General features: G+C 48.8%; 9 protein-coding genes across 9 annotated transcripts; 1 reads left to right on the plus strand and 8 right to left on the minus strand.

Annotated features, from left to right (window-relative positions):
• Positions 1–831: 831 nt before the first annotated feature.
• On the minus strand, positions 832–2436 carry BP5553_06049 (Uncharacterized protein; the record flags this gene model as incomplete). The annotated part of the gene is made up of 1 exon (XM_032014672.1): positions 832–2436. The coding sequence occupies one exon, from the start codon at positions 2434–2436 to the stop codon at positions 832–834; it is 1605 nt and encodes a 534-aa protein (XP_031869353.1).
• A 1948-nt stretch (positions 2437–4384) lies between these two features.
• Positions 4385–6102, plus strand: BP5553_06050 (Beta-1,2-xylosyltransferase 1; the record flags this gene model as incomplete). Its single annotated transcript, XM_032014673.1, has 3 exons — positions 4385–4449; positions 4639–4858; positions 4966–6102. The coding sequence occupies 3 exons, from the start codon at positions 4385–4387 to the stop codon at positions 6100–6102; spliced, it is 1422 nt and encodes a 473-aa protein (XP_031869354.1).
• Positions 6103–7487: 1385 nt separating this feature from the next.
• On the minus strand, positions 7488–8101 carry BP5553_06051 (uncharacterized protein; the record flags this gene model as incomplete). Its single annotated transcript, XM_032014674.1, has 3 exons — positions 7488–7561; positions 7631–7758; positions 7836–8101. 3 exons carry the CDS (start codon positions 8099–8101, stop codon positions 7488–7490), a joined length of 468 nt encoding a protein of 155 aa, XP_031869355.1.
• Positions 8102–9409: 1308 nt separating this feature from the next.
• Positions 9410–10706, minus strand: BP5553_06052 (putative alternative oxidase, mitochondrial; the record flags this gene model as incomplete). The annotated part of the gene is made up of 3 exons (XM_032014675.1): positions 9410–9907; positions 9973–10312; positions 10384–10706. The coding sequence occupies 3 exons, from the start codon at positions 10704–10706 to the stop codon at positions 9410–9412; spliced, it is 1161 nt and encodes a 386-aa protein (XP_031869356.1).
• Positions 10707–11873: 1167 nt separating this feature from the next.
• On the minus strand, positions 11874–15800 carry BP5553_06053 (Uncharacterized protein; the record flags this gene model as incomplete). Its single annotated transcript, XM_032014676.1, has 7 exons — positions 11874–13372; positions 13456–14154; positions 14299–14809; positions 14987–15221; positions 15304–15423; positions 15520–15590; positions 15639–15800. The coding sequence occupies 7 exons, from the start codon at positions 15798–15800 to the stop codon at positions 11874–11876; spliced, it is 3297 nt and encodes a 1098-aa protein (XP_031869357.1).
• A 411-nt stretch (positions 15801–16211) lies between these two features.
• BP5553_06054 (Uncharacterized protein) lies at positions 16212–16818 on the minus strand (the record flags this gene model as incomplete). Its single annotated transcript, XM_032014677.1, has 3 exons — positions 16212–16251; positions 16318–16457; positions 16519–16818. 3 exons carry the CDS (start codon positions 16816–16818, stop codon positions 16212–16214), a joined length of 480 nt encoding a protein of 159 aa, XP_031869358.1.
• A 630-nt stretch (positions 16819–17448) lies between these two features.
• Positions 17449–21158, minus strand: BP5553_06055 (uncharacterized protein; the record flags this gene model as incomplete). Its single annotated transcript, XM_032014678.1, has 2 exons — positions 17449–18876; positions 18927–21158. 2 exons carry the CDS (start codon positions 21156–21158, stop codon positions 17449–17451), a joined length of 3660 nt encoding a protein of 1219 aa, XP_031869359.1.
• Positions 21159–21786: 628 nt separating this feature from the next.
• Positions 21787–22748, minus strand: BP5553_06056 (putative rRNA-processing protein UTP23; the record flags this gene model as incomplete). Its single annotated transcript, XM_032014679.1, has 3 exons — positions 21787–22496; positions 22548–22637; positions 22697–22748. 3 exons carry the CDS (start codon positions 22746–22748, stop codon positions 21787–21789), a joined length of 852 nt encoding a protein of 283 aa, XP_031869360.1.
• An 812-nt stretch (positions 22749–23560) lies between these two features.
• On the minus strand, positions 23561–24820 carry BP5553_06057 (Uncharacterized protein; the record flags this gene model as incomplete). Its single annotated transcript, XM_032014680.1, has 3 exons — positions 23561–23616; positions 23665–24347; positions 24396–24820. 3 exons carry the CDS (start codon positions 24818–24820, stop codon positions 23561–23563), a joined length of 1164 nt encoding a protein of 387 aa, XP_031869361.1.
• Positions 24821–26728: the final 1908 nt, after the last annotated feature.

Genomic DNA, 26728 nt, shown 5'->3' on the forward strand with positions numbered 1-26728 from the left:
CAGGGCGCGGGGTGGACGTCGAAGACGAGGGCGTCTGTGCTTGCTTCGCGCCAGTCAGGACTTTGTAGAACAGTGGCACGAGGCCAGGCATTGGGTTTGGATTGCGTGATGTGGTATTGAAGTGGATGTGAGGGACTCTATAAAGGTATTGGTATGCCTGATGGGAGCGGATGAATAAATGAAGCGTGAGTGAAAGTCTCTTCGCTCTACTTGATTTATAGAGCAATGCTAGGGTAGGTAGATGCTAAGCCAAGCCAGCTATGAAATAGAGATGGTGGTTGTGTTTAACTTCAGTGTAATGTGCAGAGATCTCGTGCGGGTAGTGCTGCGCGAGCATCCCCCAAGGCTAATGAGAGGAAATCAGACCATGGCCTTGGAATACATGCAAAGAGTTTGCCGGGGTTGCTAGAACGGAAGAAGCTGGCTTGTAGTTTAATTGCGATGGGAAGAGCACTAATCCTCACAGGTCCACTAGGTCCCGAGTTTTGAAATCGATGGACTAATTTAGAGCGCGGTAAGCAGGAAAATGGCAACCTAAATCAATCAAAAGTACAATCACTAGAGATCGTTGAAAGGGGTTGCAACAAAATAGATTTACAAAAAATAAGAACTAAGATTGGGTATAATACGGTTGAGGTAGAAGAAAAGAAAATACCCCGTTACATCTCACCAGCCAACACATCCCTCCCAGCTACATATGTACAGGACCTTAACCAAGGGAATGGGGGGTTCTTTGAATTGGCCCCACCTCCCTCCACCAACCGCTAATCTCGCAATTCTTTCGCATTAACATCATAAACCGTCATGTCCACATAATAACTCTCACACATCTCAATCCTTGAACTCGGACGAAATCTCTTCCCTCACAACCTTACACCACTTCAAAATGGCGTCCTCAAAGCCTTTCCAGGCCGCTCTATCCGTTCCGTTAACCACACCCATGACATCCACTTTAAGCACGGCTTCCCATCTCAGCTCTGCTGCTTTGACCCAATACCGTAGGTTCTCCGCAGAGCGATACGGTTTCCCGAATTCGGTGTGCCACTTATCGATGGCGCCAAATGGCCTCTTGCTCTTCTTTAATACCGCATTATGCAGTTTCACTAACCGCAACCCCGTCCTCATCTCCTTCAAGAACTCTGTAGGTAGATCCTCGTCATTCTGCACATCATCTACCGACGTGAATGCAGGCATTGAATGGGGGTCCGGATCCATAGATTTCATGAAGGCGAGTTCCCTCTCCACATCCCTAGCATCCCAGGACTCGTCGAGCCAAATCCAGCTGCGTCTCTTTTTCCTCTCTACTGCCTCCATCTCCTCTTCTTGCTTCAGCATGTCGTATACACCTTCAACCCAAACCTCCATCGTCTCTCGCTCTTCGGTCCGCATGCCTGAGGCGAAATTCCTGGTGGCCATCCGCTTAAGCACGTCCATAACTGAAAGTAGCTCAGCCCGTATCCGTCTCTCAGATTTGATGGCTGATAGGCGAGCTGGTTGGTCGTGGGCGGTGTAGTACATCTTTGCGGCGCGAATAGCAAGCGTCATTATATCGAGGATATGCATCCCTTGGACTTCAAACCACCCGTTGGGGGTATCTGGCAAGGTAGATTTTGATGGATCATTAGACGGCGCCGGTGACACTGGAGGGGATGTTTGATCTGTCTTCGCATCTTCAAGAACCTTCCTCGCATCGAAAAGCGCCTTTTGTAAATCATCTTTCAGTTCTTCAAGGGTAGGCGGACGAGGGATATGTTTCTCGCGGTGGTTGTAGGTGCTGACTGTCGGAGGCAGCATATGTGGATGCTCTTCTTCTTCTCCGCTGAAGTAATCATCGCCTTCTTCTTGTGTTGGACTTTCCACCAGCATGCCACCTAGTCCCTGAGCGATAAGTTCTGGGCTGCTACCCATAGACGCATATGAGGAATCGGCATCTGACCCTATTACATTCGCTGACAGAAACGACGTGTCCAGAGCTGACAAGTCCAACGTCCCTCGATTATTATCCTTGTCCTTCTTCTTTGTGAGTCGACCTCCCTTCCCATCCAGAAGCCCCGTTCGCGCGAAGTAATATTGAAGATGTGCTATGCTGCCTAAACTGAGAACGCTTTCTCTAGATTGTGCCGACGCAGCGAAATTGGTGCCCTGAGGACGTACATAACCTCTTCTCCTTGGTTTCTCCAAACCACCCATAGATTGCCTTGTGCTGTAACTTGCAGAGGATGATCGTGAGACCGAGCTGCCAACTGAACTGGCCATTGATTCTCGTCCCATTGTGCTGAAGCCCCCTGAGAAGAGGGATCCTGTGGAAGCTGTGGATACGGATCGAGAAAGCTCAAGCTCTGGACATGCTCCGATAGCTGGTGTTGGCGATGCTGACGGCGATGGGGATTCTCGTCGGAATGAAGGTTGTCCGGGGTGTTCTTCTGCCGTTGCCATGGTTGCGGGTTAGGTGCTTAGGAATGCGTTGTACGTAGTATATCGTTTTAAAGTTGCGTTCCGTGTCATTCCTGATACTAGAGTGGCTTTTGCTCGTCGTCTCGCACGCGTATGGAGGGGCCTCGCTCTGTTCTGCTCGAGCCCGCAGTTTGTTGTTGATATGGTGAGAGGCACTGGCAAATACTGGCGATCCGTTGCCGTGGAGGGTCGTGATACACGTTCATGCGGAGTTGGTGCATCGAAATGTTTCTGTATGCGGTGGGGAGGGAGGAGGGGGCCCGTGCTGAAACGTGTGTGGACGATATCTCCGACGGGTTATTGGCAAGCATAAACTTCTAGATTGCGTGGAGGGGAAGGATGGAACTTGGAAGATCTGGTCAGTGTGTTCTAAGGCGTAGCGAATATATGCTCCTGGTGGTACGAAGTACTGGAACGCAGTATCCCGCCCTCCATTCCTTTATGATTGTTGTAATTCACCGGTGGAAATAGGGGCCTGCTAACCCAGCGACCCACTGTTAAATATGAACACGGACAAACAACCAATGCACTTCAAACTCAAGATAAGTTTTAAAATGCATTAAGTCGCCCTCAAATTTCAATGTTGAATATTCGTATAATTGTAGCGGCTTGCAATTTTTTGAAATTTACATCTTCGGGTTCTGGCCCCCTAAAGAGCCCTATAAATTTGGCGAAAGGCCCGCGAAATGCCCCTTAGCGAGGGTGGTTATAGGGGGTGGAACTTCTAGTAGAAGTACCAAGTGGTACCTCCGGGCCTCATGCCGATCATTGCATACTAGGAGCCCCTTGACTTGAAGCATTTAGTTAAATATCGACGTAGTACGAAGTACGTACGCTCGAAGTAAGATCGTAGTAATGCTGTCCCCTACAGGTAAGAAAATGCGTGGATCCTGCTGGCTTACTCATAGAGTATGTAAAATCAGCATAATGGAGGGCAAAAATGGTCTACGCGTTCGTTCACGAACAGAGCCTTTGGCACATTCTTTGTTTCATTTGCCAGGCCTATTATATCTAGCGTCCCGCGATGCGGAAGCCACCGTTCAAAGAAATCGGCCCAATAGTGGGATCAGCCGCGGCAGTTGTGCTATGTACAGTGTTGGCGCAGCACCTCTCCTCCAGACAAATCGAGCTCTGGTCCGAGACGCTCTGCTGGCTGATGCTCCCGAGTTTGTTCACTATTGCAAAACGATCAGATATTAGCACAATCACGAGAGCCACTCTTTCCACAAAGCCCAAACCCCAATCTCGCTCTTCAAGATCATTATGGATAGTTGCTACAGGCGTTGCTACCGCCTGTTGTTATAGGGCAGAGATCGGCATGATAGAGCCTTTTGTAAGTAACTCAAGTTAATTGAAGAAAAGTGCACTCTAAACTAACCAGAGCCTTGTGGCCGGCATTAACTCCACTTCTTCTGATAGCTGAGAAGCATCTCCGGTCCGAGTTGCAACCTTCAAGAGTGCCTAATCCGTTGTTCTTCTCCCCTCTGGTTAACACAATCTGGGGCACAACCCTGGCTGCAACATTTGCAGCTCTCATACTGTCGGATTGTAGTCTCCAAGGACTTCTCTTATCGATTACTCCGGTTGCTGCTTTGCTGGTCGCCTATGTAGCTCTCATACCTAGGGGCGTTGAGGATACTCCCTTTCTTCCGCCCATATATGTCGAAGAAGTGATTATTCCCCTTTCATTGCGGATTGTGTTCATCTTAGTCGTTGTACTAAGCATGGAAACAGTCGCATTCGGCTTACCTAGCAATATAGTTATATCCACGTTGTCATTGGGCTTAGCCAAAGCTTCGCCTTGGTACTTTTTGGCTCAAATAGTTTGTAGCTCTTTACTTATACCAAGGAACTTTAAGGATACTTACATATTTTTCAGACCCGATCCACTTCTTGGTTAATTGCCACTGCGATTGTAACATTTAGCATCATGTCCACCCGCGACCCGTTCATGCAATCTTTAGAACTTCAAGCTTTATCTCACGTCATAGCTTCGTTCCTTGCCCTTAGCCAGATTATCCACATGATTCCATGACAAGCGAAAGCTAGATCTGCCCTATGGGTTTTGACTCTTGTCTCTCTCATCCCATACCTGTCAAACGACTTTGCTATCAGAAACGCACAATCCTCAGCAGCGAGTTTTTATCACTCTCAGAAACATCCTATTGAAACTTAAATCCATAGCACTAAAGTCGACTTAGAGAGCCTATTGAAAAGGCAATCCAAAAACTACACAGCTGCTTATGAAGAATATCGACGTCGATACAACGCCGAGCCCCCACCAGGCTTCGAGGCCTGGTATGAGTTTGCCGCAGCACATCAGTCACGCATCATTGATGACTTTGACACTATTTTTGATTCAATCTCACCATTCTGGAGATTCAGTGGTAAAGGGGTCATTACGGTAATAAGCGAGGCGTAAAATGCGCCGAATAGCGACCTGTGGCATTGTGCTTTCTCTGGTAACCAGGCGAAAACTCACTGTACTCATCCTTATCGCACTTTTGACAGACATGTCGAACTCCTAATCGACAAGCTGCTAGGAGGTTTGGGCGGAATCCTTCCCGACCTCACTTCCTTGTGAATCACCTCGATGAACCAAGGGTCCTGGCCGCACCACAATCATTTAAAGGAGGAGACTCCTATGGCAAAGGGCAGTTCAAAGTCACGGACATATCAAGGAGACCTAGTTGGGATGCAATTACGAAATTCTGTACATCTCAGCAAAGGGATAGAAGTGCCCGGCCTAAACATGAAGCGGAAACCTTTGGTCTTCCTTTCGTCACAGATCCGTTCTTGGCTTTGGACCTGTGTCGACATCCCAAGTACAGCGGCATGCACGCCCTCGTCATGGGCCCTACGTCCTTTTACCTGATTGAAAGCTTAGTACCGATGCTATCAACAGGTTCGCCTTCAACAATGGGTGATTTATTGTTTCCAAGCCTAGCTTACATGCAGTCCGAGTTTCAATACGATGAGGCACATGACGTTGAATGGGATAGAAAGCAAAACAATATTTACTGGGCCGGCTCCAGCACTGGTGGATTTGCTATAGACGATCAGTGGCGGCACTATCAGCGACAGAGATCTGTTAAGTTGGCACAAAATTTGGAACGACAGCAACATTATTATCTACGAGAACGAGGGGGCGTAGTCCACCGCGTGAAATCTTCATTTCTGAACAGCAGATTATTCGACGCTGCCTTCACCAGAATCCTCCATTGTGAGAGAAAATATTGCAGAGACCAAAGTGCTTACTTCAACGTCAAGTCTTGGGCAGACAAGGACCGAGCACTTCGATCACGACTCGTGTACGATACTGATGGAAATGGTATTAGCGGCCGCTACTACAAGCTATTAGCTTCAAAACCAGTTCCGCTAAAGCAGACGCTCTTCCAAGAATGGCATGACGAGCGTCTCGTACCATGGGTTCATTACGTTCGAGTCAGCCAAGGGATGGAAGAAGTTCCCGAGTTGGTTTTTTACCTCACTTCAACTGAAGCTGGACAACAAAGGGCCAAAGAGATCGCGGAGCAGGGTCGGGACTGGTTTTCTAGGGCGTTTCGGGATATCGATCTGAGCATCTATACTTACCGTTTGCTGTTAGAACTGGCGAGATTACAGGACCCGGAAAGACAGGCAAGCTGATGTTTAGGGATACTTTGGACCGTATACTCTGGCCCTCTACCAGGCCACGTAATAGATGGCAGCCCTATAGTATTTTGCGGGTGTGTTTGATGAATTCCCTAGGTTGGAAGGACTAATTGAATCGAGAGACATCGAATTAGGCAATCTCAGAAACGAGATTACTAACCTCAAAAGCATGTACTGTACAAGAATATCCTCCAAGAGAACCCCGAACTGTACCGGACGCAACAGAACAAGTTGGAAGGGGAGAAAGCTACATTGACTAAGATAACTTTTGAGAGCAACGATCCAATATTGAGATGACGCCTCATAGGAGGACAGCCACACAGAATTCCTTTTACAAGGACGGCATTAGGAGGTGGGATGGGATCTGGAGTGTTGAGGTTCCTCTCTGACGAGATCCTTGGGGGCTCGAGTCGACCGCGGCTTGTGGGTTTGAGCTCCTGTGGAGAGGCGAGCGCGTCCATAAGATTAATAGCAAAGACCTTCAGGTCGATGATGGCTTGCGAGATGAGGCCCATAGACAGATTGCAAATCAGCTATAGTCGTGTCCGTTCTTCGAGCCTATGTTCAATCACAGCCCCTGCATCCTCTCTGGTAGCAGCCTTATCCAAATGCCTCAGGAGTTGCTTCCAAAGGTTGTCATACTATTTCCTGTTCTCTTTGGGGGCGCGCATGAGCCCTCTAGCTTCTAGTGTGACTTGAGCACCCCCATGTCCTAGTTCGCAAATCCGTCGTAAGGAACGGAGTGGTTGTGACAGCTGTGTAGCCGTTGGCGAAGAGCGAGGAGTATACAGGTTGGCTGACCATACGAGTACACTTGAGCTCAGCGGTCCTACAATTTTACTCCGCGGCCCGTGACATGAGGCGGTCGTCGGTTCCCACGTGACCTTCGGGTAAAAAAGGGGGGATATTTCGTCCAATGCTTGTTGAGCTAAACGGGAAGTTTATGTAGATCGATATTGTTCTCACGGCGGATGAGACGAGTAATGACCTGGAATGCGACATATGTGCGTATAAGGATTTGCCGTTGTTTATAGTAATTCATTTAAGTTGGTCTTCCATATGAACTTCAAATATTTGGTGTACGACATTACCAGTATACGTATGAGGTACTTTTGTTAAATGCATGCCTATATATAAAACTCTATAGAGTAGGGAACTCTAGAAAGTAATAATAGCTTCTTCTGTCTCGTAATACCTACCCGCTTCCTCATCTCCCAGCTTCAAAAACACAATAATAGCAGAAAGAGATCAAATGCAAATCGATGCAGAACCTAAAGTACAGCTTCTTCTATATCAGATCCCCATGTACGCTTTGCCATATTCTGGCTTCGAAACCGTCTCGACTTTTGACGCTGTCGTCCTACAGAATCATATAGATATTAGGGTGCTGCGACATTAAGTTCCCCCTGATCCTTGTTATACCAAACTCCTGGGCCATCCCACGATTTCCGATCTATGAATAAATGAGTCAAGTTTTTTTTGAAACACTTTGCTTTTATGTTCGGTTATTAGTTGCACTTACAGATATTGATCGTACTCTCGACTTGATTAGCAGCCATCCAGCCACTAGTGGAGCATCTACACTTAAGATTCCAGTCGCCCCCGATACTACAATCGGAACAATACCCCGTAAATGTAGTGCCTTGTGGCCTGTTTGGCCATTTGGTTAGCCGGTATGTTCTATCTTGCATTCGTACAAATCTAGGCAAATGAGATATTTGACTTACAAGTATTTCCAATACATCTTGGAATCACTGCCAAGAGTGATAAATTGGTCAAGTTTGACATCCGTCGGGTGACGCTCCCTTCCAGGCCCGCTGCATAACGCCCCAAAGAATCCGTTCAGTCGATGGAATGCATTAGTGCCTCTCCCCACACTAAAGCTCTCGCAGTAGCTACCGTCGTTGGGGTTGTCCCTCTGAGCGAGCGGAGAGGCAGTGGCGACTGCTACTAGGCCAGCGGCGAGAATTGAAATAGTCTTTAGGAAATGCATGATGAAGTTAGATGCAACAATGAGTCTCGTTGAAACTGAGCTAGAAATCCGAAGGTAAAAAAAGTTGAGTTGAGATGAGATGAGATAAGATGAGATGATTGTTGTTCAGAGATGTTGATGTCTTTTCCATTTCTGTCTGCGGAAACTGTGCAACTCTTATACTTTTTCCTGCCTTCCATCGTACGGCATATAGCTTATGGCCTCCTGCACAGCTGAAAGATAAAAATACATCGTGGCTGATCTGGCAAAGTAAATACCTTTAATTTTACCCACGAGAAAGAAAGAGCTCATGAGTGGTACTGTCCGTACAGATACCAGAAGAACAATGTGCCGAGGCCACTGTTCAAGAGGCCAGTCCACGTGTTTCTTACTCAGACGCATTCCTTACACTCGGATTAGGACAGGAAATGAGGCGTTGCTCGCGGTGCATCTGGAGATTATTTTAAGGTTGTACGACTGCACCAATAAATGTATACCTACTCGAATTAGTCATCAGTCCCCCAGCCCTTTGTTCAATTAGAATCGTAGGGCTTAGGTTCACCTCCGGGTAGTGGTGCGTACAAGGGACAATTAGCCCGTAACCGAGGAGCACGACGGGACCCGATCCACTGGTCTGCGTTACTGGAACCCTTTTCATGACTGGTGAGGCCAAAGGGAAATTACCTAGGTGGTATATTGTGGTGCTGTTAGAGGCCGACAGCACTTACATCACGTCGCATCAACCGCGTTCGCGCAAGCTGTAACCTCGCAATGGGGCAGCGTCCATCACTTGTTCCGTTATGTGACACGCTCTCAAAAAAAGTGGTTCACGGCACCCTTAACCCTTTTCTGGCTACCCCCTTTACATAGGCACTCTAGGAACCAAGGATAATTTTCCACATTCGAACGAAATCATGGCCACAAATTGTAGGAAGCCTCAGATAATCAACTTATCTGAACGATTAATTGTCTATTAAAGCAGAGTAACGCCGACCCAGATGCGTGTTCCGTCTTTGGACTTCTATGTACAGTATGGAAATGTGGTATCGTGTAAGTTTTCCGCTCTTGATAAAGAGGAATTGAGTGGAGAAAAGAAGTAAGGAAAGTAGGAGACCTGGCCATGTCCCTAAGGTAACCCAGAACGCCGATATTCCAAAGAATTCTTCATGTCTGAACACCGCCCCAATGACTACGCATTTGTGCAATTCGTCAAGAAAAGAGAGACACGCAAATTTCATATGTGGCGAAAGAAATCGCAAACGGGCATCGGAGCTCATAGCAGAGAAATTCCCAGCAAGGAAGTATAGTGATGAAGGAGTTAAAAGACATTCAGATAACCTCCTTTCGCTCCCAGCCCGTAGGCCGGACGTGCTCCAATCCCTTGCTCGGATGCGGCGTATTCGGGTCCTTGTAGGAAGATACGAACGGATTCGGATCCTCCTTCTGGTTCAAATTTCCCAGCGTATGATTAACCTCCCGATGCTTTGCCTCATCGGCCCTGATATAGAGTAGCAGATCCCTCATCGTCCTGTTCGACTCGGGCATCTTCCAATAATTGACTGCGAGGTCCGGGACAACGAATGACGGGTCTGTCCATTTCGGGAGTCTACCGGCTTCGACGTCTTCGATGGCCAAGGTGTATGTGAGGACGGCTTCTTCTTCGAGGTAGCCGACGAAGCGGTGGCAGGTGCGTGGGGAGACGAGGTAGGAGAGGAACATGGAGTTGAAGAAGACGCCTTGGGCGCCGAGGATCATGACGCGCATGAACCAGCCTGGTTCGGCCATTTTGAGGAATGTGAGGAGGTGCATTCGTTCATTTTGGGATTCCTAAAGTACAACCAAGTTAGTTTTACTTGTCTGGAAACGTTAATAACGCAGCGGCTAGGACTTACTTCCAACAGCGTCTCGATCCATCCATTATCCCGCTTCATCCGTCTCAAGGAATGCAAATGTCGCAGCATACCAGCCACCATGCCCGGCACACCTGCAACAGACTCCAAGAAGACCATACGGATCAACCACTTCCGCTCGTCCATGCCGTAAGGCTTCGTCTCCGCGACGGCATTCGCATCGCCAGGTTTCTTGGGCTGCTCCACGTTGTGCTTATATCCTGTGGCGGTGTCCATACAAAAGCGAAGTAGGCGGACCATTGTCAGCGCTACACGGTCTGAGAAGTCTCTGGGTTGGCGGTGCGCATAGGCGACATTGTCTCTCATCTGCTCCACTGTAAATCTATAGACGATGTCAGCATTGATTCGAGTCGATATGCAAAAATCTAGAAGGATAACATATATGACACATACCCGGGATGAGGCCATGCCGGCGGAGATGTTCTAATCTTCTCGGTCTCCGGTTCGGGGAAATAAGCCTTCAAACTCGTCCTTGCCGTGCTCGAAAATTGTCTCCGAGCTTGGAGGGGAAATTTCGCCGTTGATGAAAATTGGCGCCGATTCTGGCTCTGAATTGACGATTGTGTTTGTTGCAGATGCAGGCTGTAACTGCCCAGCACCGGCCTGCATCCCGCCACACCGTGTGCACTACACGAGCGCAACATGCTGGCGGCAACCGCTTTTGAAAGTTGCGGTCGGCTGAGTGGTAATGCCGTCGATAACTTCGAGATGTCCATCGGAGATCTTGACTGCTAAGACAAGTGATAGCTTTGGCCTCACTTGTACAGGATGGTAGATTGGAATGTTGGTCGGGGTTGAAGGGTATGTGTATGTGTTGTGTATTGCGAGTGCAAGTTGAGTGTGGACCAGAAAATAGGTAAGCCGAAGCAAGTACAATATGGTTTGTATTTGTATTGGTACTAAATTATTTTGGATTCCAAAGGCAAAAGAGAAATTTCCTTCGAGGCTGAACAATGACTTTTATATCATAGGGAGTGAGACGGCTGGGCAGCGGCGTAGGCCAATATCTCCTAGGCATTAGGTAAGGGACGGAAACACGCCAACGTCTCGAAAATAGACCGCCAGAGAAATCTCCCTGTCTAGCCCAATGGTATTCCAGCACTCGCGCCACACCCCGAAAGCAGAATATTTCGACACGAGGCTGCGGCGGTACAAAAGCAATAGCGTAGAAAAATTAGGAAAATAATCTGGGGTGGCATGATCGGTATCGATACGGATGCTCTTCGGTAGGAAGCGTGAAGTGCTTACCTATCGATATGCATTAGTGCTTGAGCTACCAACGTCCCTCGTACGATGCATCTTGCACTCTTGGTAAACATGATGGGGTGCTGATGATATGACGTACGGAGGCGTCCAAGCAGTAAAATACAACACTAATATCAACCGGAAATACGGAGGTACTGCTCAGACTCAGCCTCCATTTCAGCCTCGTCCTAATCCCGGACAGACCCGGCGCGACTCCTGCCGACACTCAGCGGCCACTGCACCACGATCGAGAAATTCAGCACCGGGAATTTACCGCAGGCGATGAAAACTTGGGATTTGGAGTAACTGGTGACCAAGCCACATAGCTTACGGACAATTTCGGTCTAGGCGAGAATCACAGCTTACTCGTAATGACTACTTTGATGATTAATTCTCAGGTTCCGTGCTTGGGGTATGTACGAGTACGGAGGTATGACAAGTGAGTATTTGATAGCGCTAATAAAGAGTCGGTTAAAGTGTTTTTATTAACCCAATTAAGTGGTTTAATCATCGGTTCTTATATAATTAAAACTTGAAAAAAAGAATTGCCCTTTACTAGCGCCAAATAAATAAGTACCGGCTATACCCTTATACCTATACAGATGCAGGCAGCTGATATAATTGTTTAATAAACTATTCTATGTTATACTTCCCGGGCCTGCCTGATTGTACATCTGCCCCGCCTCCGCAAGCCTGCCCTGCTGCAAGTAGAGGATGCTTAGGTTATGAGCTGTGTTAATCGTCGACGGGTGCCCTGGCCTAAGAGCCGCTTGCCTACCCTCTAACGCTCGTTTATACATAGGCTCCGCCTCCGCGAACCTACTCTGCTTCTGGTAGAGGATGCCTAGGTTATTAACCGTTTGAAGTGTCGACGGGTGCTTTGGCCCAAGAGCTGCCTCTATGCCCTCTAGCGACAGCTGAAACAAATGCTCTGCCTCTGCAAGCCTGCCCTGCTCCAAGTAGAGGTTGCCTAGGTTATTAACTACCTCAAGCGTCGACAGGTGCTCTGGCCTAAGAGCCGTCTCCTTTGAGTTACTCCCTAGCGCCCGCTTATACATCTGCTCTGCTTCGGCGAACCTCCCTTGCTGCGAGTAGACAGCACCCAGGTTATTAACTACCTCAAGCGTCGACGGGTGCTCTGGCCCAAGAGCCACGTCCCTGCCCTCTAGCGCCCGCTTATACATATGCTCCGCCTCGGCGAGCTTGCTCTGCTTCGAGTAGATGTTTCCTAGGTTATTAACTACATTAAGCGTCGCTAGGTCGTCTGGCCCAAGAGCCGCCTCCGTACCCATCAGTGCCCGCTTACACATCTGCTCTGCATCGTCGAGCCTGCCTTGCTGCGAGTAGATGATACCTAGGTTATTAACTACCTCAAGTGTCGACGGGTGCTCTGGCCCAAGAGCCACGTCCCTGCCCTCTAGCGCCCACTTGTATATATGCTCCGCCTCAGCAAGCCTGCCCTGCTCTAGGTAGAGGTTGCCTATGCTATTAAGACTCCATAGATACATTGTATCTACAGATTGTTCGAAGTCGACTGCACCCCAGTACTGTGAACAGTGTACGGCATGTTGAAATATCCGTCGTTGGAGAGCTGCAGAATCTCTCATGTTCACAACTCGAGCTGCTAGTCCAATCGTGGTTACTGCTGTGTGCAATAGCTCTTTATCTGCCTTTCGGTTGACTGATGCTTGGATCCAATCGTGGACTACCGCATGTACTGAAAAGGTATTGCAATTATCATTACGCTCAATAAGCGAGTAATCCAAAAGCGCATCGATCATTGCGAAAAAGCTGACCTCGCTAACCGTAATCTTTTGAAGCCAGTCAGGCGCTCCACTCTCAAAATCTCGCCACTGTACGAGTTCGAACCAAAGTTCTTGACGGTCGAGGTAACCCCAGAGTTGGAGCAGTTTTGCAGCCTCTTTATTCCTGACTTGTATCTCGTCGAACGATATCTGCCAAGTTGTGATGATAGTTCGTTCCGGATAATCACTACGGATCATCTTACTGTGGAGCTGTGCCCATGACTTGTCGTATAATTTAACATACTTGGGAATATCCACTTTGGAGATGTAGGAGCCTGCAAATACTAATGCGAGAGGAAGGTATCCAAGACGTTCGACGAGTGAGACTGCATCTAATATGATATTAGCCTTGGGAAGTAGAGGTACTAATGTAAAAGACGTGTTGGCCGCCTTGGTACATGCTGACTTGACTGACCTGGATCCCAGTGGCCAATTTCGGATCCGTCTGCTGACGGGGACCGCTTCAAAGCCCGCCTTGCATTCTTCTCAAGGATGAAAAGACTATCCAAAGTATTAAGCTTACATAAATGGATACTTTCTCCAAGGGATGCAAGTCGTTGAAGGCGTGTAGTGACGATGATGGAACCAGTGTCGCCGGGTGGGAAATACTGCGTGATGTCGTAGGATGAAGAGTTGGAATCGTGGCTAGAAGATTCTTCTTCGTAAGACGTTTTATCGATATTATCAAAAATTAGAAGCCATCCGTTATTTCCATCAAGAGCAAACCACTCCAGCACCTCCTGTGCTATCATTTTCGATTCATCCGATCCTTTAATATCTTCAATCTTAACGTCCCGTATCTGGCCCTTCGGAAGGCGTCGCATTATTATCAAAAGGCTCTGAATTAAAGAGTCCTCCGTATTCCCATCGAGCCAGAAGAAGGAGGTGTATAGAGCCTTCTGCAATCTCGCGTATTCGATAGCCAGCTGCGTTTTGCCTATACCGCCTAAGCCATGGAGGACGCAGATATTTCGGCGGTCTGATGTTTCACCTGGCATCAAGTGCTTTTTTATCAGGTTTAGGTCTGATTTGCGTCCAATGAAAGCGCTTGTTTTCGGAATCTTTGTCAAGTCAAAAGCAACGTCGAAATTTGACTTCTGCTTCTTATCGCGGGCTAGAGCACAAAGTATTAGCCAATGCATGTCGCCCAATAATTTTCGATTATATTTCAAGCTACAGAAAGCTGCACGATACGGAGTGGTTTCGCTTTGAAACTGGCAAATAGTCATGATATGCGACCGCCTGAAGTTTGACCTACCAGCTGCCACGTCGCTCTCAGTTAACCAATTTGCTTGTATCTTTGCCGGGGCTTCCTCAGCCATAAGCTTGAGATGGCCAGCAACTGTCTCAAATTCCTCGTTCTTCGAGGAGAACTTGACCATGTCAATGTGGTTACCCATAATAGCAATTGCTTCAGCATTAACCTGACCTGGGACAACAGCACAGGCCTTTGGAACGACAATGGTCGAGCTCCCAAGGAACAGGGGCGTGGCTTTAGTCTCGAAGGCGAACTTGGTCTCAAAGTCACCATTTATCGGGGTGTATTGACCCAACTGCTGCTGGAGAGCTTCCGAATCTTTCGCGAGGGTATTCAAAAGGCGATCATTCGTGTTGACAAATATCGACGCAATCCCAACCAGTATTTTGCCCAACGCCACGCTTTCACCTTGATGAGGAGTTCCCATAAACATGATGCCGTATGTAGAGGTTTTTATCGACCTGTGATGATGAAGATGGCCGGATCGTGCCGAGTCGGAATGAATAAGTGCCTAGCCCTCTTGTTAGACCATAACTTATAAGTCGGGTTTAGGAGGGACGACTGTACACTTTTCAGGACAATTCCTCCGAGGCTGTGAGCAATGAAAATGATCGGCCGATTATCTGTCTGCAAAATGTTTAGATGACCCTTAAAGAGAAATTAAGGAATCGAGAACATATTAGCCTACTTTGTCGAGGCGCCTATGGCGGCTGAGATCAGAAACCAGATCGTTCGCATGATCGTAGAGGTACATCGCTGATAATTTATTCGTACTATGTGTGTTGGCATCGTAGCCCCAGCTCATTATCCTCGCATTTGGGATTGCGGCCGGCAGCATGTTTGGATCACGTAGCCAGTTGACATTGTTCTTCGCTGTCCAGGCCTTCTCTCGGTGGCCATTGAGACCATGGATGGCAATGATACTAGAACCATGACACTACGATTTGCTATAGTCCACAATAATAGGGAAGACTTGTGAAGGTAAGGACTGCTGAGAGTACTTACTCAACTACCGGGTTCACGCCCTCGACAAAGGTTGTCAAACCAAAAGCCTTGTCATCAGGGAGAGCATCTGTGGTGGAATTGGCTGCTGTTGCTTCAGCCTTGGCGACATTTTTGTCGGGTCTTCTCCCAAAAAATTTGCGAAAATCACGGGGCATGATTCATATGGACGTAGGCAAGTAAGATAGTGCGAAAGCTACGGTGGAACGGGAGATTTACCGTGATGAATCTGGCGATTGTAACGAGGGAAGTGGTCGCAAGGCTGCGTGTTTGCTGAGGTAAAATGGTGGCTGATTTGATGCATTAGCCTAGCATAATCTATATATAGGGGAACTTACTTTACTGAGTGCTTCGAACGAAGTACCCGCTTGTGGTATCCAATTGATCACTTTTTCAGGTGTTTCGAGGGCGTTTAAGAACCGCAAAACATCCGTTTCATCCCAGCTCGGTCTACGAGATGGACTTGGACTGTACATTTCACTGCCTAGCATGCTAGTCATATTATCTCATATGCTGCTATTTCAATGATACGTATAGAAGTTGTGACATAAGGAAGAAGGAGGTTGATTCAATCTTTCAAGCAGTGCGGATAGTGCTTCTGGCGTCGCACGATCTCGGCGAGTGCGACGCGAGATCCCTCCCGAGTGCGGGAGTCGGCTGCACGGAATTATTTTGCAACTTTGCAATGCGATTTCAACCCACTCTTAGGTTCCCTCTTTTGCTAACGGTTGCTTCAATTTGTACCAGTAATTTATTGGCGGTTACAGTGCCTGAGGGCTGAGCTAGCACATATAGAAGCACGTGCTCAGGTCTCGATATTCCCAAGTTTTACTGATGCTACTAAGGGCAATATTTCGGGTAACAAGGGCCAGTTCATAAGATACCCTCAGATCAAGGTGTTATTGGCGTGGTCAACTGTCCTGACTCTCGACTATAGAGCTGGCTCGGAATCTATATGTTTTAAGTCAGTATGAACAAAGGACAAAATAAGTTTTATAGTAGTAGAGGAGGACATACAGCTTAACGACTGTTTGTGCAATCTGCTTGTCATCGTCGAAAGTCAGAGTCTGAACTGCATTTTCGAGATCTGCCCAGACTGGGTCAAAGTCCTCCCCCTCCTCCTGTGTTCCTGCATCAGGCGTAGCGGTAGAGTCTCCCTTCGCGGAAAACCAAAAAAATGAGCTTGAGTGTCTCGTCGTCCGTGAGACGCTGGCTAACAGCAACAGGCTCCGTGGTTAGCTCACCGTCCAGGTTAGCAGCCGCCACTGGAGTTGCGAGTGTGGGAATCCGCAACGGGAGGAGAGTTACTCGGAAACCTGTTTCTTCGTAGGTCTCTCGTATTGCGGCATTCTCTAAGGTCTCGCCAATGTTCTTGCGTCCTTTGGGTAGGAAAACCTCTCCATTTTTCTTCCAGCGAATAAGAAGCATCTTTGCTTCAACAGGATCCAGAGTGATTGTACCACAGCTAATAACAAAAGTATCAGAAAGGCGCAACATCGTGCTGGAACTGAGCGACATGACGGCGGTAGGACTGAGCACAAGCAAGTTTAGGCTCGAACGACCAAGAGAGGAAGAAGTGGTAGAGCACACGTAAACACCGAGGTTAGAAGAGGCAGAATACGCAGCTTGTAAAAAAACAGCAGCGAAGGTTTGATTGCTCAAGGGCTTGCTGTGTCATTAATTGAGGGTGTAACGACTAGCCCTAGAAGTTAGGTCTGAAAAGAGGTGGAGTGAGGTGAGAATGAGGGAGGCGATACCGGTTAGTGGGTCAGAGTCTTCGTTGGCCCTGAGGTAACATCAAAGACGATATATAAGTCTTGTATATAGAACCAACGTATAAACTCTCACATTTAGGCACGGTGGGTCTGGGGAAAATCGGTACGATGCAATAATACTAGGGATGTTAATAAACACGCGACTTATTATAATTACACGAATTGTTTCTTATAAAGACGATGTGCCTCATGTCTCCTTCCTATGTCAACACCCCCAGTTCTTCTGTGGTATTCCACCAATGCATCCAAACCCCCCATTATTCGCCTCGCTTTGAACGCCGCTTCCCACTACCCGAAAGGGGCCCATTCCCGGGCAATGATAACATGTGTATGGTATTAATTATATCCGTGGTCTTATTCCCTTGCATTCTGTCTATGCGAAAGTCATCTGGATTTCTTTCTCTGCTCCAAATTCATCATCGTCGTCCGCCCACGCATTGTGATCCACGGGTAACGACGGGAGTGTTGCCGGCATTGTACTACTGGTCTTCAACTCCGGTCGCTCTGCCGCTATGGTTCCCTTTGCTATACTAGGAGATGGATGGGAATGAAGGTTGTTGAAAGAAGGCGTAGCGGAGAGCGGCGTTGGGTGGGAATGAAGGGTATTAAAAGAAGGCGTAGCAGAGAGTGGCGTGCGAGGATGGTAGGCGGGCTCGTCGAACGTCATCTGGATTTCGTCGTCTCCGAAGCCATGACGAGCGGCGGGACGAGGTGGATCTAGGTCGAGATTCCTAATAGGCAGATCATTGCTACTCGACATTCGCGGCGACGGAGATGGCGACGACTTGAAATCGCTTGTTCGAAGCATCGTTGATGCATCGGCGCTCTTCGTTTCCCGTAACGAGTCTCGAGGATTCGTCAACGTGGGAGAGGCGAGATCAAGTTTCATCGGAGGTAGAGTCGACTTTAGCTCTTTCACCTCCATCTGCTCACTTGCCAGCTCGGCGCGGATAGCATCAATGTCGAAGAGAACGCCGTGGTTGTTGCCAAGCGAATCTTCAGTGTTCGACTGGTGCTCCGGATTATTTTTAAAGTCATCGTAGGTTTCCCACTCTTTCCTCTCAACGACATTTTTCTTCTTGCGGGTAAAGAACGCAAATTTTCCCTTTGATTCCTTTTCCTTCTTATCGAACTCCTTCCGCGCCTCTTCGATCTCATTAATCAACTCTCGCTGACGCTGCGAATGATTTTCCGGATCGGGATCCTCGATCTCTGTGAACTCGTCACTTTCCACCTGCCAACCTACTTGTCGGAGAAGTTTTGGCATTGCTGTTCGATACGACATGTGTCCTGGTACAAGTTCCGTAACATCGAGGTTTTCCAGCCCTGGAATACCCTCTACGGGTGCAAGCCCCGCAACGCGACTAACGCCGCCACTTGTCAAGCGGAACAAGTACCCCAGAATCCAGTCGTTCTTTGCAAATCCGTTGACAAACCGACCAGCAACGACAGACCTAGCCTTCAAATATTCATCTTTCTTGGCCACAATCGGCGAGCCGAACAGAAAAACATTCTGCACAAGCCCATAAGCCCCTCTCTTAGAAAGCTCCTTTAAGCAGGAGAAGATAACTCTTGATCCAAGAGAATATCCCACGAACGTAATGGGGCGCGTGCCCAGGTTACGATCAATGAGGGAATCTGCCAGAATTAATCCTGCGGCATTGGCTCGATCGAGAGACACCGTCCAGGGGTTATCGATGAGGTATGCGAGCTTCGTCAAAACAATAGGCAGTTGCATAGCGGCCATTAAACTAATTAGAATCGTACTGCCGAGGATTTGTTGAAGACCTTGTGTCAAAGCCTGGACAATATTAGCACAAGAGCCATACATTATAAACAGAACTTATTTACCTCCGTAGCTAAAATATTAATAGTGTCTCCCATACTCGTGAGCATCTCAGGTTCCCAAAGCACGGAGTAGATATCACCCATAATCGGATCAATCGTGCTATACGGTAAACGGACATCGTCGACTTTTCCCGCCATCCACCCCGATACCGTGACGATTAGGTTGACTCGTTTATTATTATGTAGTGGCCTGTACTCAAATGTTTTGACAGCACCGGTCCTTCGGTTCGCAGCCTTGACAGCAATGATTCCACCTGAAGCAGCAGCACTCGAAGTAATAATTGCAGCACCTCCAGCACCGGCAAGGAACCCACTGGTACCTGCCACGCCGATCGTGGTAAAGCCTGCAGCGAGTCCAGCGCCAATGACGGGGGCAAGCAAACCAGCTGAGAGTCCAATGACAAGACTGCCACCAACAGTAGCAAGACCCATCATCATGTAACGTTTCTTCAGCGCCAGTTTCCGCCGGTTCTCCTTATGTTCGTCTTCGTTCCAGTTTTCCTTTTCTGCTGCTTGTTGCATCTCTAGTGCATCGGTTACTCGCTTCTCAAATCGGCATATTTCGAGCCAAGAGACATCCATGTTCTCTCCTACCTTCTCAAGCAGAACTCTAGATCGAGCATCATAGATGGAATCGGCAATAAGCGTGAGGAATAAATCGCAGAGGACCGTCCACCGGAGATCAATGTCAATATTTGTAGTATTCGGGAGTTGTGAAGGCGTCCGGACTTCGGGAAGATCATCGCCCTCGTGCTCTTGATAGGGAGGTGGTGCCGAGGCGCATTCTTCTTCGTCTGGGAATGAAGATGTCTGCCGTAGATCTGGGGAAGACGTAAATGGTTTGGATGAAATTGAAGGCCTAGGGCTTGTGTCCAACGACGCTGTTGAATCAGGTCGCGGAGAAGAAAGACTTGCTGTAGGTGAGTCTTTGTCGGCCATAGGGTTCTTAACTCGGGCATTTTGCATCAGCGTAGGAGTGAGATCCGACGGCACAACCCCATGATCAGAGAGTTGTTCAATCATTATCTGCTCCGCCGCGCTGATATCCATGTGGGCGTATAGCCGGACCATCATCTTCTGACTCCACATCCGGATGGCTTCAACAGACATCGGAATCTCCTTCTTAACCCCCTTGACGACCAGAGCCTCTACGTCACTGACCATTTTCGATAGAATCAATCGAGTCATGCCAACATAGGCAATCCTTTGGCCCTCTGTTAACAGGTCTTTCGTGGCCTGCATTTGCGAAACAGCATCTCGTTGCTCGTCGTCCTCCATTTCCCCAGCACCAGTGCCCCCATTAATGTCCTTGAACAGATATTGGGTGTTTTCATCTAGACTTGTAGCGGATTGTGCATCCTCGTCCAGTTGGACCCTAGTATACCCCCTTCCAGCACCTCCAAGGCCTGCGTAGACATCCTTTTCGTCATCAGACTCATGTGCCTCCCGCGCAATAAGCTTGTTATCATCATCGTATATATCGTAGGGCGCGAATGCGGGCATAGTCTGCCATTCGTCTTCTTCGGGCTCCGGGACTTTCTCTTCCCTTGGAGCTAGTTGCTGATGTGACCATTCTGACACTCCTTGTCCCACCGAGCTTGCTTGTCGAGTATGCCCGCTTTGAGTTTGTGACGATGAGCGTTTCCTTCCATCAGTATCTTCCTTGGCCCCTAGCTTCTGTAGACGTGCATCTTTCGGTTCTGCAGTTGTGGCCGCCGTTGGCTCCTTGGTATTTTTATCGTTGGCGGGTTCGGGTTCTTTTATGGCTAATTGAGGTGCAGCCGGAACAGATTCGACTGGTTGGGGGGTTTCCGCAGGCTTGTCGGGATTAGTCGTGGGTTGTGATGCAGGCTCTGGAGGAGTTTGTGGTTCGTGGTTTGGTGTTGAAGGGGCATCTTTGAAGTCGTCGTCTTCGCTCTCATCGTCTGCTGGTGTTGCCTCTGATTTTGACCCTGAACCTCGAGAAGAACTTCCTAAAGATTCAGAGCTCGTACCCCCATTATACCCATTGGTCTCTGCTCCCTCCAGTTTGGTTGCCTCCTTATTTGCGCTGGTAGCCTCCACATCTTGCTTTACCTGTTCGGGCACATTCCGCTTTTTAAGAGGCAATCCGAAATCATCTACCTCTGCCGTTTCAACGCCCTTGGTGGAATCACCTGCCCCATCATCAATATTCTTCCTAGCTTCGGCAGGCTTTTCCGTGCTGGTAGTCGTCGTGTCGTCGCTCGCCGGCATGTTGATCGTCCACCTGCGATCCGGCGTGCGCCGCCCAAACCTCCTTTGTACTTAGTGATTTCCACGGGAAATAGAAAAGAATGCCTTCAAGGACAGGTGCTCATCAGGCTCCTTGGAACAAGACGTGGAGTTTTGCTCGTTCAAGGCTGCAAGCATCCTGTCGTAGGCGGTATTATTTGGAGCTTACGATCTTAAGATTGTGCTGGTGCTGCGCACACTTGCGTGACGAACAGGGATGATGCAACTAGACGTTTTTGTGGGGAATTCGAAACGGCGTGTGGCGTGGGTCTGGGACGCCAAATGCTAAAGTACATGAGTACATGCTCTGTAGATGCTTTGTTTAACAACAACATTACATTGACCTACGATTGTAAAGAATAGGTGAAGCAGATAACTGGTTTAGCACGTGATGCTCACCTGTATCTAATTTTGCAAAGACAACTGTGCTATACGAAGTAGACCCCAAGCTTACTGTATCCAACGGCTATAGGTACCAGAATATTAAATATCACGCAGCCAAGCATCTCATAACTTTTTGAATCGGGTATTTTATTTCCCTTCCAAGAAGAGTGAATAAGAGAAACTCAAAATGTAGGAAACTCCTCAAAACGCCGGCCAATGTAATAAATCATTCATCGTCGACTGCCACTGCCACTGGCACTGCTGCCACACTTTCAGTTTCCCCAACCGGCTTACTATGTTTCCGTCTTCGTTTCCGCTTCGTGCCCGGTTCCGAAGCATCCAGACCGGACCCTTCAGTCGCTGGGCCTTTCTTACTCTCCTTCCCAGCAGCAGCAGCAGATGTCCCATCTTCTGGCTTCTTCTTCGCCTTCTTCACGGCCAACGGATTAGGTTGTTTAGGTCCTTTGGCCTTCCACTTTTTCTTAGGCGCAGCATCGTCGTCTCCCGCCTCCTCCCCATCCTTCTCCCCTTCCTCATCATCCCTCTTCCGCTTCAAACTCCCACTCCCCCTCTTCAAGCCAGCCCTGAACTTGCCGCGTTCCTCCCTCGCCCTATTCTGGGCCGTCGCGCTCGCCATCGGCTCCATTATCATCACGCTTCTATTGATATAGACCAACGGCACACCCATCACTCCCCGCATATGTTTCCGGAGTTCCAGATCCTGACTTGCGATTACGTAGCAATGTTTATTTGTCTTGTTGCCCTTGGGATCTACCACTGAGGCGAGACACTCCTTGTTGCTGAGCGGTTCCGGGAAGTCCTCCGGACGATGATCGCAGCGACGACGCTCGTAAGTTTTGGCTTTGTCGATGAGATAGGAAACGCCTGGCTCAGAGGCCGCGGCATAGAGGTGGCGCATGGAGCATTGTGTTATCACTATCGCTAGTCAGACAAAATTGTAGATAGAGATCTCTGCTATATACATACTTGGTTTGACTTGACCATGAAGCGTCCGCTCCAACCCCCCAACGAGGTCCATTTTAAACTTATCTGCATCTTTGATAATCTCCGAATCGACTATCGCATCAAACTGTTAGCAATTGACTTGAAAAATGCTATCGCGAGGAGGGGTGCACCTAGGACTTGATATGGCTCGCGGAACCCGAAGCTCATCCCATATTGCTCCATGAGCTTGCGATACTGCTTTGACCGTTTCCCCCTCATCTTGACTTAACCTCTTAACCACGCAGTATGTGTGTGCTGGTAGCTAACGTATCCGAGGCGGTTGTGAAATGATCGCTGTTTATTCGTGTTGCTCGGATGAAACTTTTATTTTGCGCTTAAAATCCAAGCTTCCTTATCGAGCTTATCAGCCTACAGGGATCCGAGAAAGTTGGGCTTTCGGACTTAAGGTGAATCCTACAAGTGAGGATAGGAATAGGAATAGGTACATATCCTAGGGAACCCTTGAGGATTTTGATCTTAGAAGTTGGAAAACAATCTCGATGGGGATGTTTGGAAGAATAACGAATAAAAGCACAGCATATGCCGCAGCAACTATTAGGATTATTCTAAGGCTACCTATCGTTTGCCTACCACCAATAAGTACCGAGTTCAACCCTTCCCGTATCATACATATTAATAAGCCAAGTGCTCATAATGGTGTGTGATTATCGTCTGCTCATACCAGCAAGCCTCTATTAGTTATTAATTCTCCCAAATCATCCCAGCCGTCTACTATTCCAAGCGGCGTGCATAGGGTGGTCGAAATTTCGACCTTGTGGCTAGGAGGTGGCGTGGGGTTCGTCGGCGATATTGCATCAAGCGCTTGAGCTTCTATGTTTGATTGGGCATTTCATTAAGGGCCACTCCATCTAGATTGCCTTTATTATTGCTGGTGCGAGCGGGCCTAAGCAGGAATAGGGTATCGGGAGCGTTCAGAGGGACCCGTCCAGAGATATTGAGTCTTCGAATCTAACGTCGTCGTCGTTCATGCTATTTCATCCCCCATTGCGAAGGCAGATAGCAGCTACCACGCTAATGTCGTCAAGCTTGCCTAAAATTATTAGCTGGGGTTATATGTACTTCAATGAGGATGCCGTACCTCCTTCCATGGCTAGACCTTCTTCCACAGCACGCTCCATAAACGGGCTCTCCGCAAATGGATCCGTAGCAATGACCTTTGCAGCCTTCATCAGCTCTTCAGCAACAAACTGCATGCCACCGCTAGCACCACCACTTCGGTCTCCGGTGCTCTTTCCACCCTCACCCTGTTCCCACTTGCGTATACTGTTGACAACATTGGTGATAATTTCATGCTCCCACAGGTTATCTATAACACCATCTGACATAGCTAGTACCACATCATTCTCTTGAATCGCAACTTCGTCCATAACAGCGTTTCCGGCGGGAGTATCCGGACTATTCGTGCCCAGTTGCCAGGGACAATCGAACCAATGCCATTGTTCGGTAGTTTTGTATACGAGCTCGGAATCTCGAGGTCTGAGGACGAGAACCTGGGAGTCGCCGAGATTCGTGACATATAATAGAGGGGAAGCGGGGGAATTTGGGTCTTCACTCGACTTTTGGAAATGCAACTGTGCCCCTGCCGCGGTGGTCGTCCCTTGCCATTGGTTTGGCTTCGAAGTAGCTTCTATTGTCTGTTCGTAGGCCTTCTGTAGATATTCGATAGGGGTCGGCTGGTATTTTTGTCCAGGAGGGCGAGGTCGGGCTGCGTCCAGCTCTGTTTCGAGAGCCCAGAAATGTAGTATTAACCTAGACCAAAGCCTATGCAATCTTAGCAGAACTCTAATAAGTATGCTCGACTAGGCGAACCCAGCATGTCCTCCCGGTCTCGTCGACCACGCGCCAACGCCATCAGTCGCCCCGATAAAATCGTCGCTGAAATATACCGCGTCGTCTCCATTTGTGTACCCTCGAATCAGCTCCCCGTTGACGAAGGCGCGTCTGTCTCGGCTTCGGTGATGCGTGCTGAGGGGGTCTGAAAACGAGCCTGACGGCGGGGATAGAAATGGCGGAGGGAAAGGTCTCGGTGCCCTCTTCGCATATAAGGAGAGGCCCGTCTCAAATCGAAAAGGTAGAGGCTCTCGTTGTCGAACAGGCGTTTCTGATTCAGCCTCTGTTGCTGCCGAGGCTGGCCCCAAGTTAGGTCGGCATTCTGGCGTACGGGTAGCAAGATAACGGCGGGCTTGAGGTGTAATGGCTCGCACAGCTTGGGTTTGAAGGAGCAATCTGCTCATCCCAGCGTCGTGAACCGGTCTTGGTATCCAGGAGGACCTTTTCCGATTTCTGTCACGCTGGGGTTTGTTTGTGTCTCCCTAGAAGTCGCCACGATCGCAACGGGAACAACCTTGGAGATAAGGTTAAAGATGCCTGTGGATTGTCGATCACACGTGATTGCGCGAGTGACAAAGGACCCACGTGGAAGAAGAAGAGCAAGTTGGGAGATTCGCAAAGGTCCGTTGTGTTGCGATAAGGCTTTGTCAAGTCGCTAGGATAGATCCGGGACCGAAAGGAACGATGCCTTGTTGATGTCCATGTCCATGATTTTGACGTGATTATTGTAGCGATCTCGGGGCCCGAATCACACTGCATTGCCCAGCAAGCACCACATGGCATGGCATCACGGGGAATATCATTGTTGGTACAGTACGAGTACGCCCGAGTCGCAAGTTCCAACGGGGCTCCGAAACAACTGGAGCACAGTATGGATGGTCGTCCCTGTGAGCCGGTGACGCTTCTACCAGCGGCGTCCACACTCTCGCCGTACCTATCCTTTTCAACTTTATTATCGAGCCTGGGCGACTCCAACCACCCTAGTAGAACGGCTGCACTGGGCACTCTGATTGCATTATGATGAATATGAATATGGAATCTAAGGAGGACGAGGATAAGGCGGCATTATTATCGAATGTGAGAAATTGAAAGAGGCGGCTCGTTAGGCTGGCTGGCTTGCTGGCTGGGCCGCCACTGGGCCAGCGTTCCCAAGAATAGCACCCGTTGCAGATGGCAGATGGTGATGAACTCCACGGTGTACCGAGTACGGACGACACACGAGAAGGATTATTATCCCCTAGGTACGAAGTACGGAGGATGTGCTAGTAAGTAGGTAGGTCAATAATGTAACAGCTACTTCGTACGGCTGATTTAACCATAAGGACACGGTTATTATTCCCAGCTTGGAGAGTGTACAGTGGCTTTGCTTTCTTGTCGCTGTCGGAATTGGAGCACGTTGCAGCAAACGCAGCTAGTAAGAACTTTAATAGTCCGTAATAAACCGATACGAGGCACTAATATCCAGTTATGGAGTGTCCCTCCTATGCCCATCCTCGCTATGGGCTAGTATACGGAGCTGTAGTAAGCGGCGTTGCTCTCTACGGCGATGCTGATGCTCTAATCATGACCATACAGAGCACAGTAGTCCAGCATCTATACCCATACCCACACCCACATCCATCGCCATAGCTAGCCAGCACGTTTCACAACGACCTCTGCGAATTCTCAATCAGAGACTTGTGACGCGTAACAGCTCATGAGCCACGGTCAGCCAAGCAGCGGGGAGCCGGTGAGCAAGCGTGAATAATCCGGGCTTCTTGGAATACGACAATTGAATGGCCCTGGATGCACGGTTGATGCTCGCGTGGCCCTGGTCGTCCTGACCTGGCCGGTCTTGGAGTCTTGGGGTCTTGGGATGGAGAAGTCTCGGAGAACGGAGAATGTGTACCAATACAGTATGGAGTATGCGCCTGGGTGTTTGGCTTGTCTCTCTTCTGGTGCTTGTAGATACTGTAGCACGGAGGTGTGCAAGGTCTGGTAAAGGGTGCGAGGGTGCCACTGCCAGTGCCAGTGTGTCTGAATAAGCTTGGTACCTAAAGATTCTGAAGTCACAGACCGACGCTCCCGGTTGCTGGTCGCAGGACCCTGGAGAAGCAGAAACCAAAACCACAGCTCGCTCGTCTGTTCTCTTTTTCTGTCTTCCTGGCTTCTCCCATCTTCCAGATCTCCCAAATTCCAGCCAGAGACACAGCTAAACACAACTCAAATCATTGCTCCTTTCGCTGCCCGCCCAGCGTAGCCCAGCCCAGCCCAGCTCCAGCAACCCAGCCTAGCGTGCAGACTCAAAGACACGACAAGACCTGACCGGCAGT

This window comes from Venustampulla echinocandica (genome assembly GCF_003357145.1).
Source record: "Venustampulla echinocandica strain BP 5553 chromosome Unknown scaffold_3, whole genome shotgun sequence".
In the NCBI taxonomy this organism is placed as follows: domain Eukaryota; kingdom Fungi; phylum Ascomycota; class Leotiomycetes; order Helotiales; family Pleuroascaceae; genus Venustampulla; species Venustampulla echinocandica.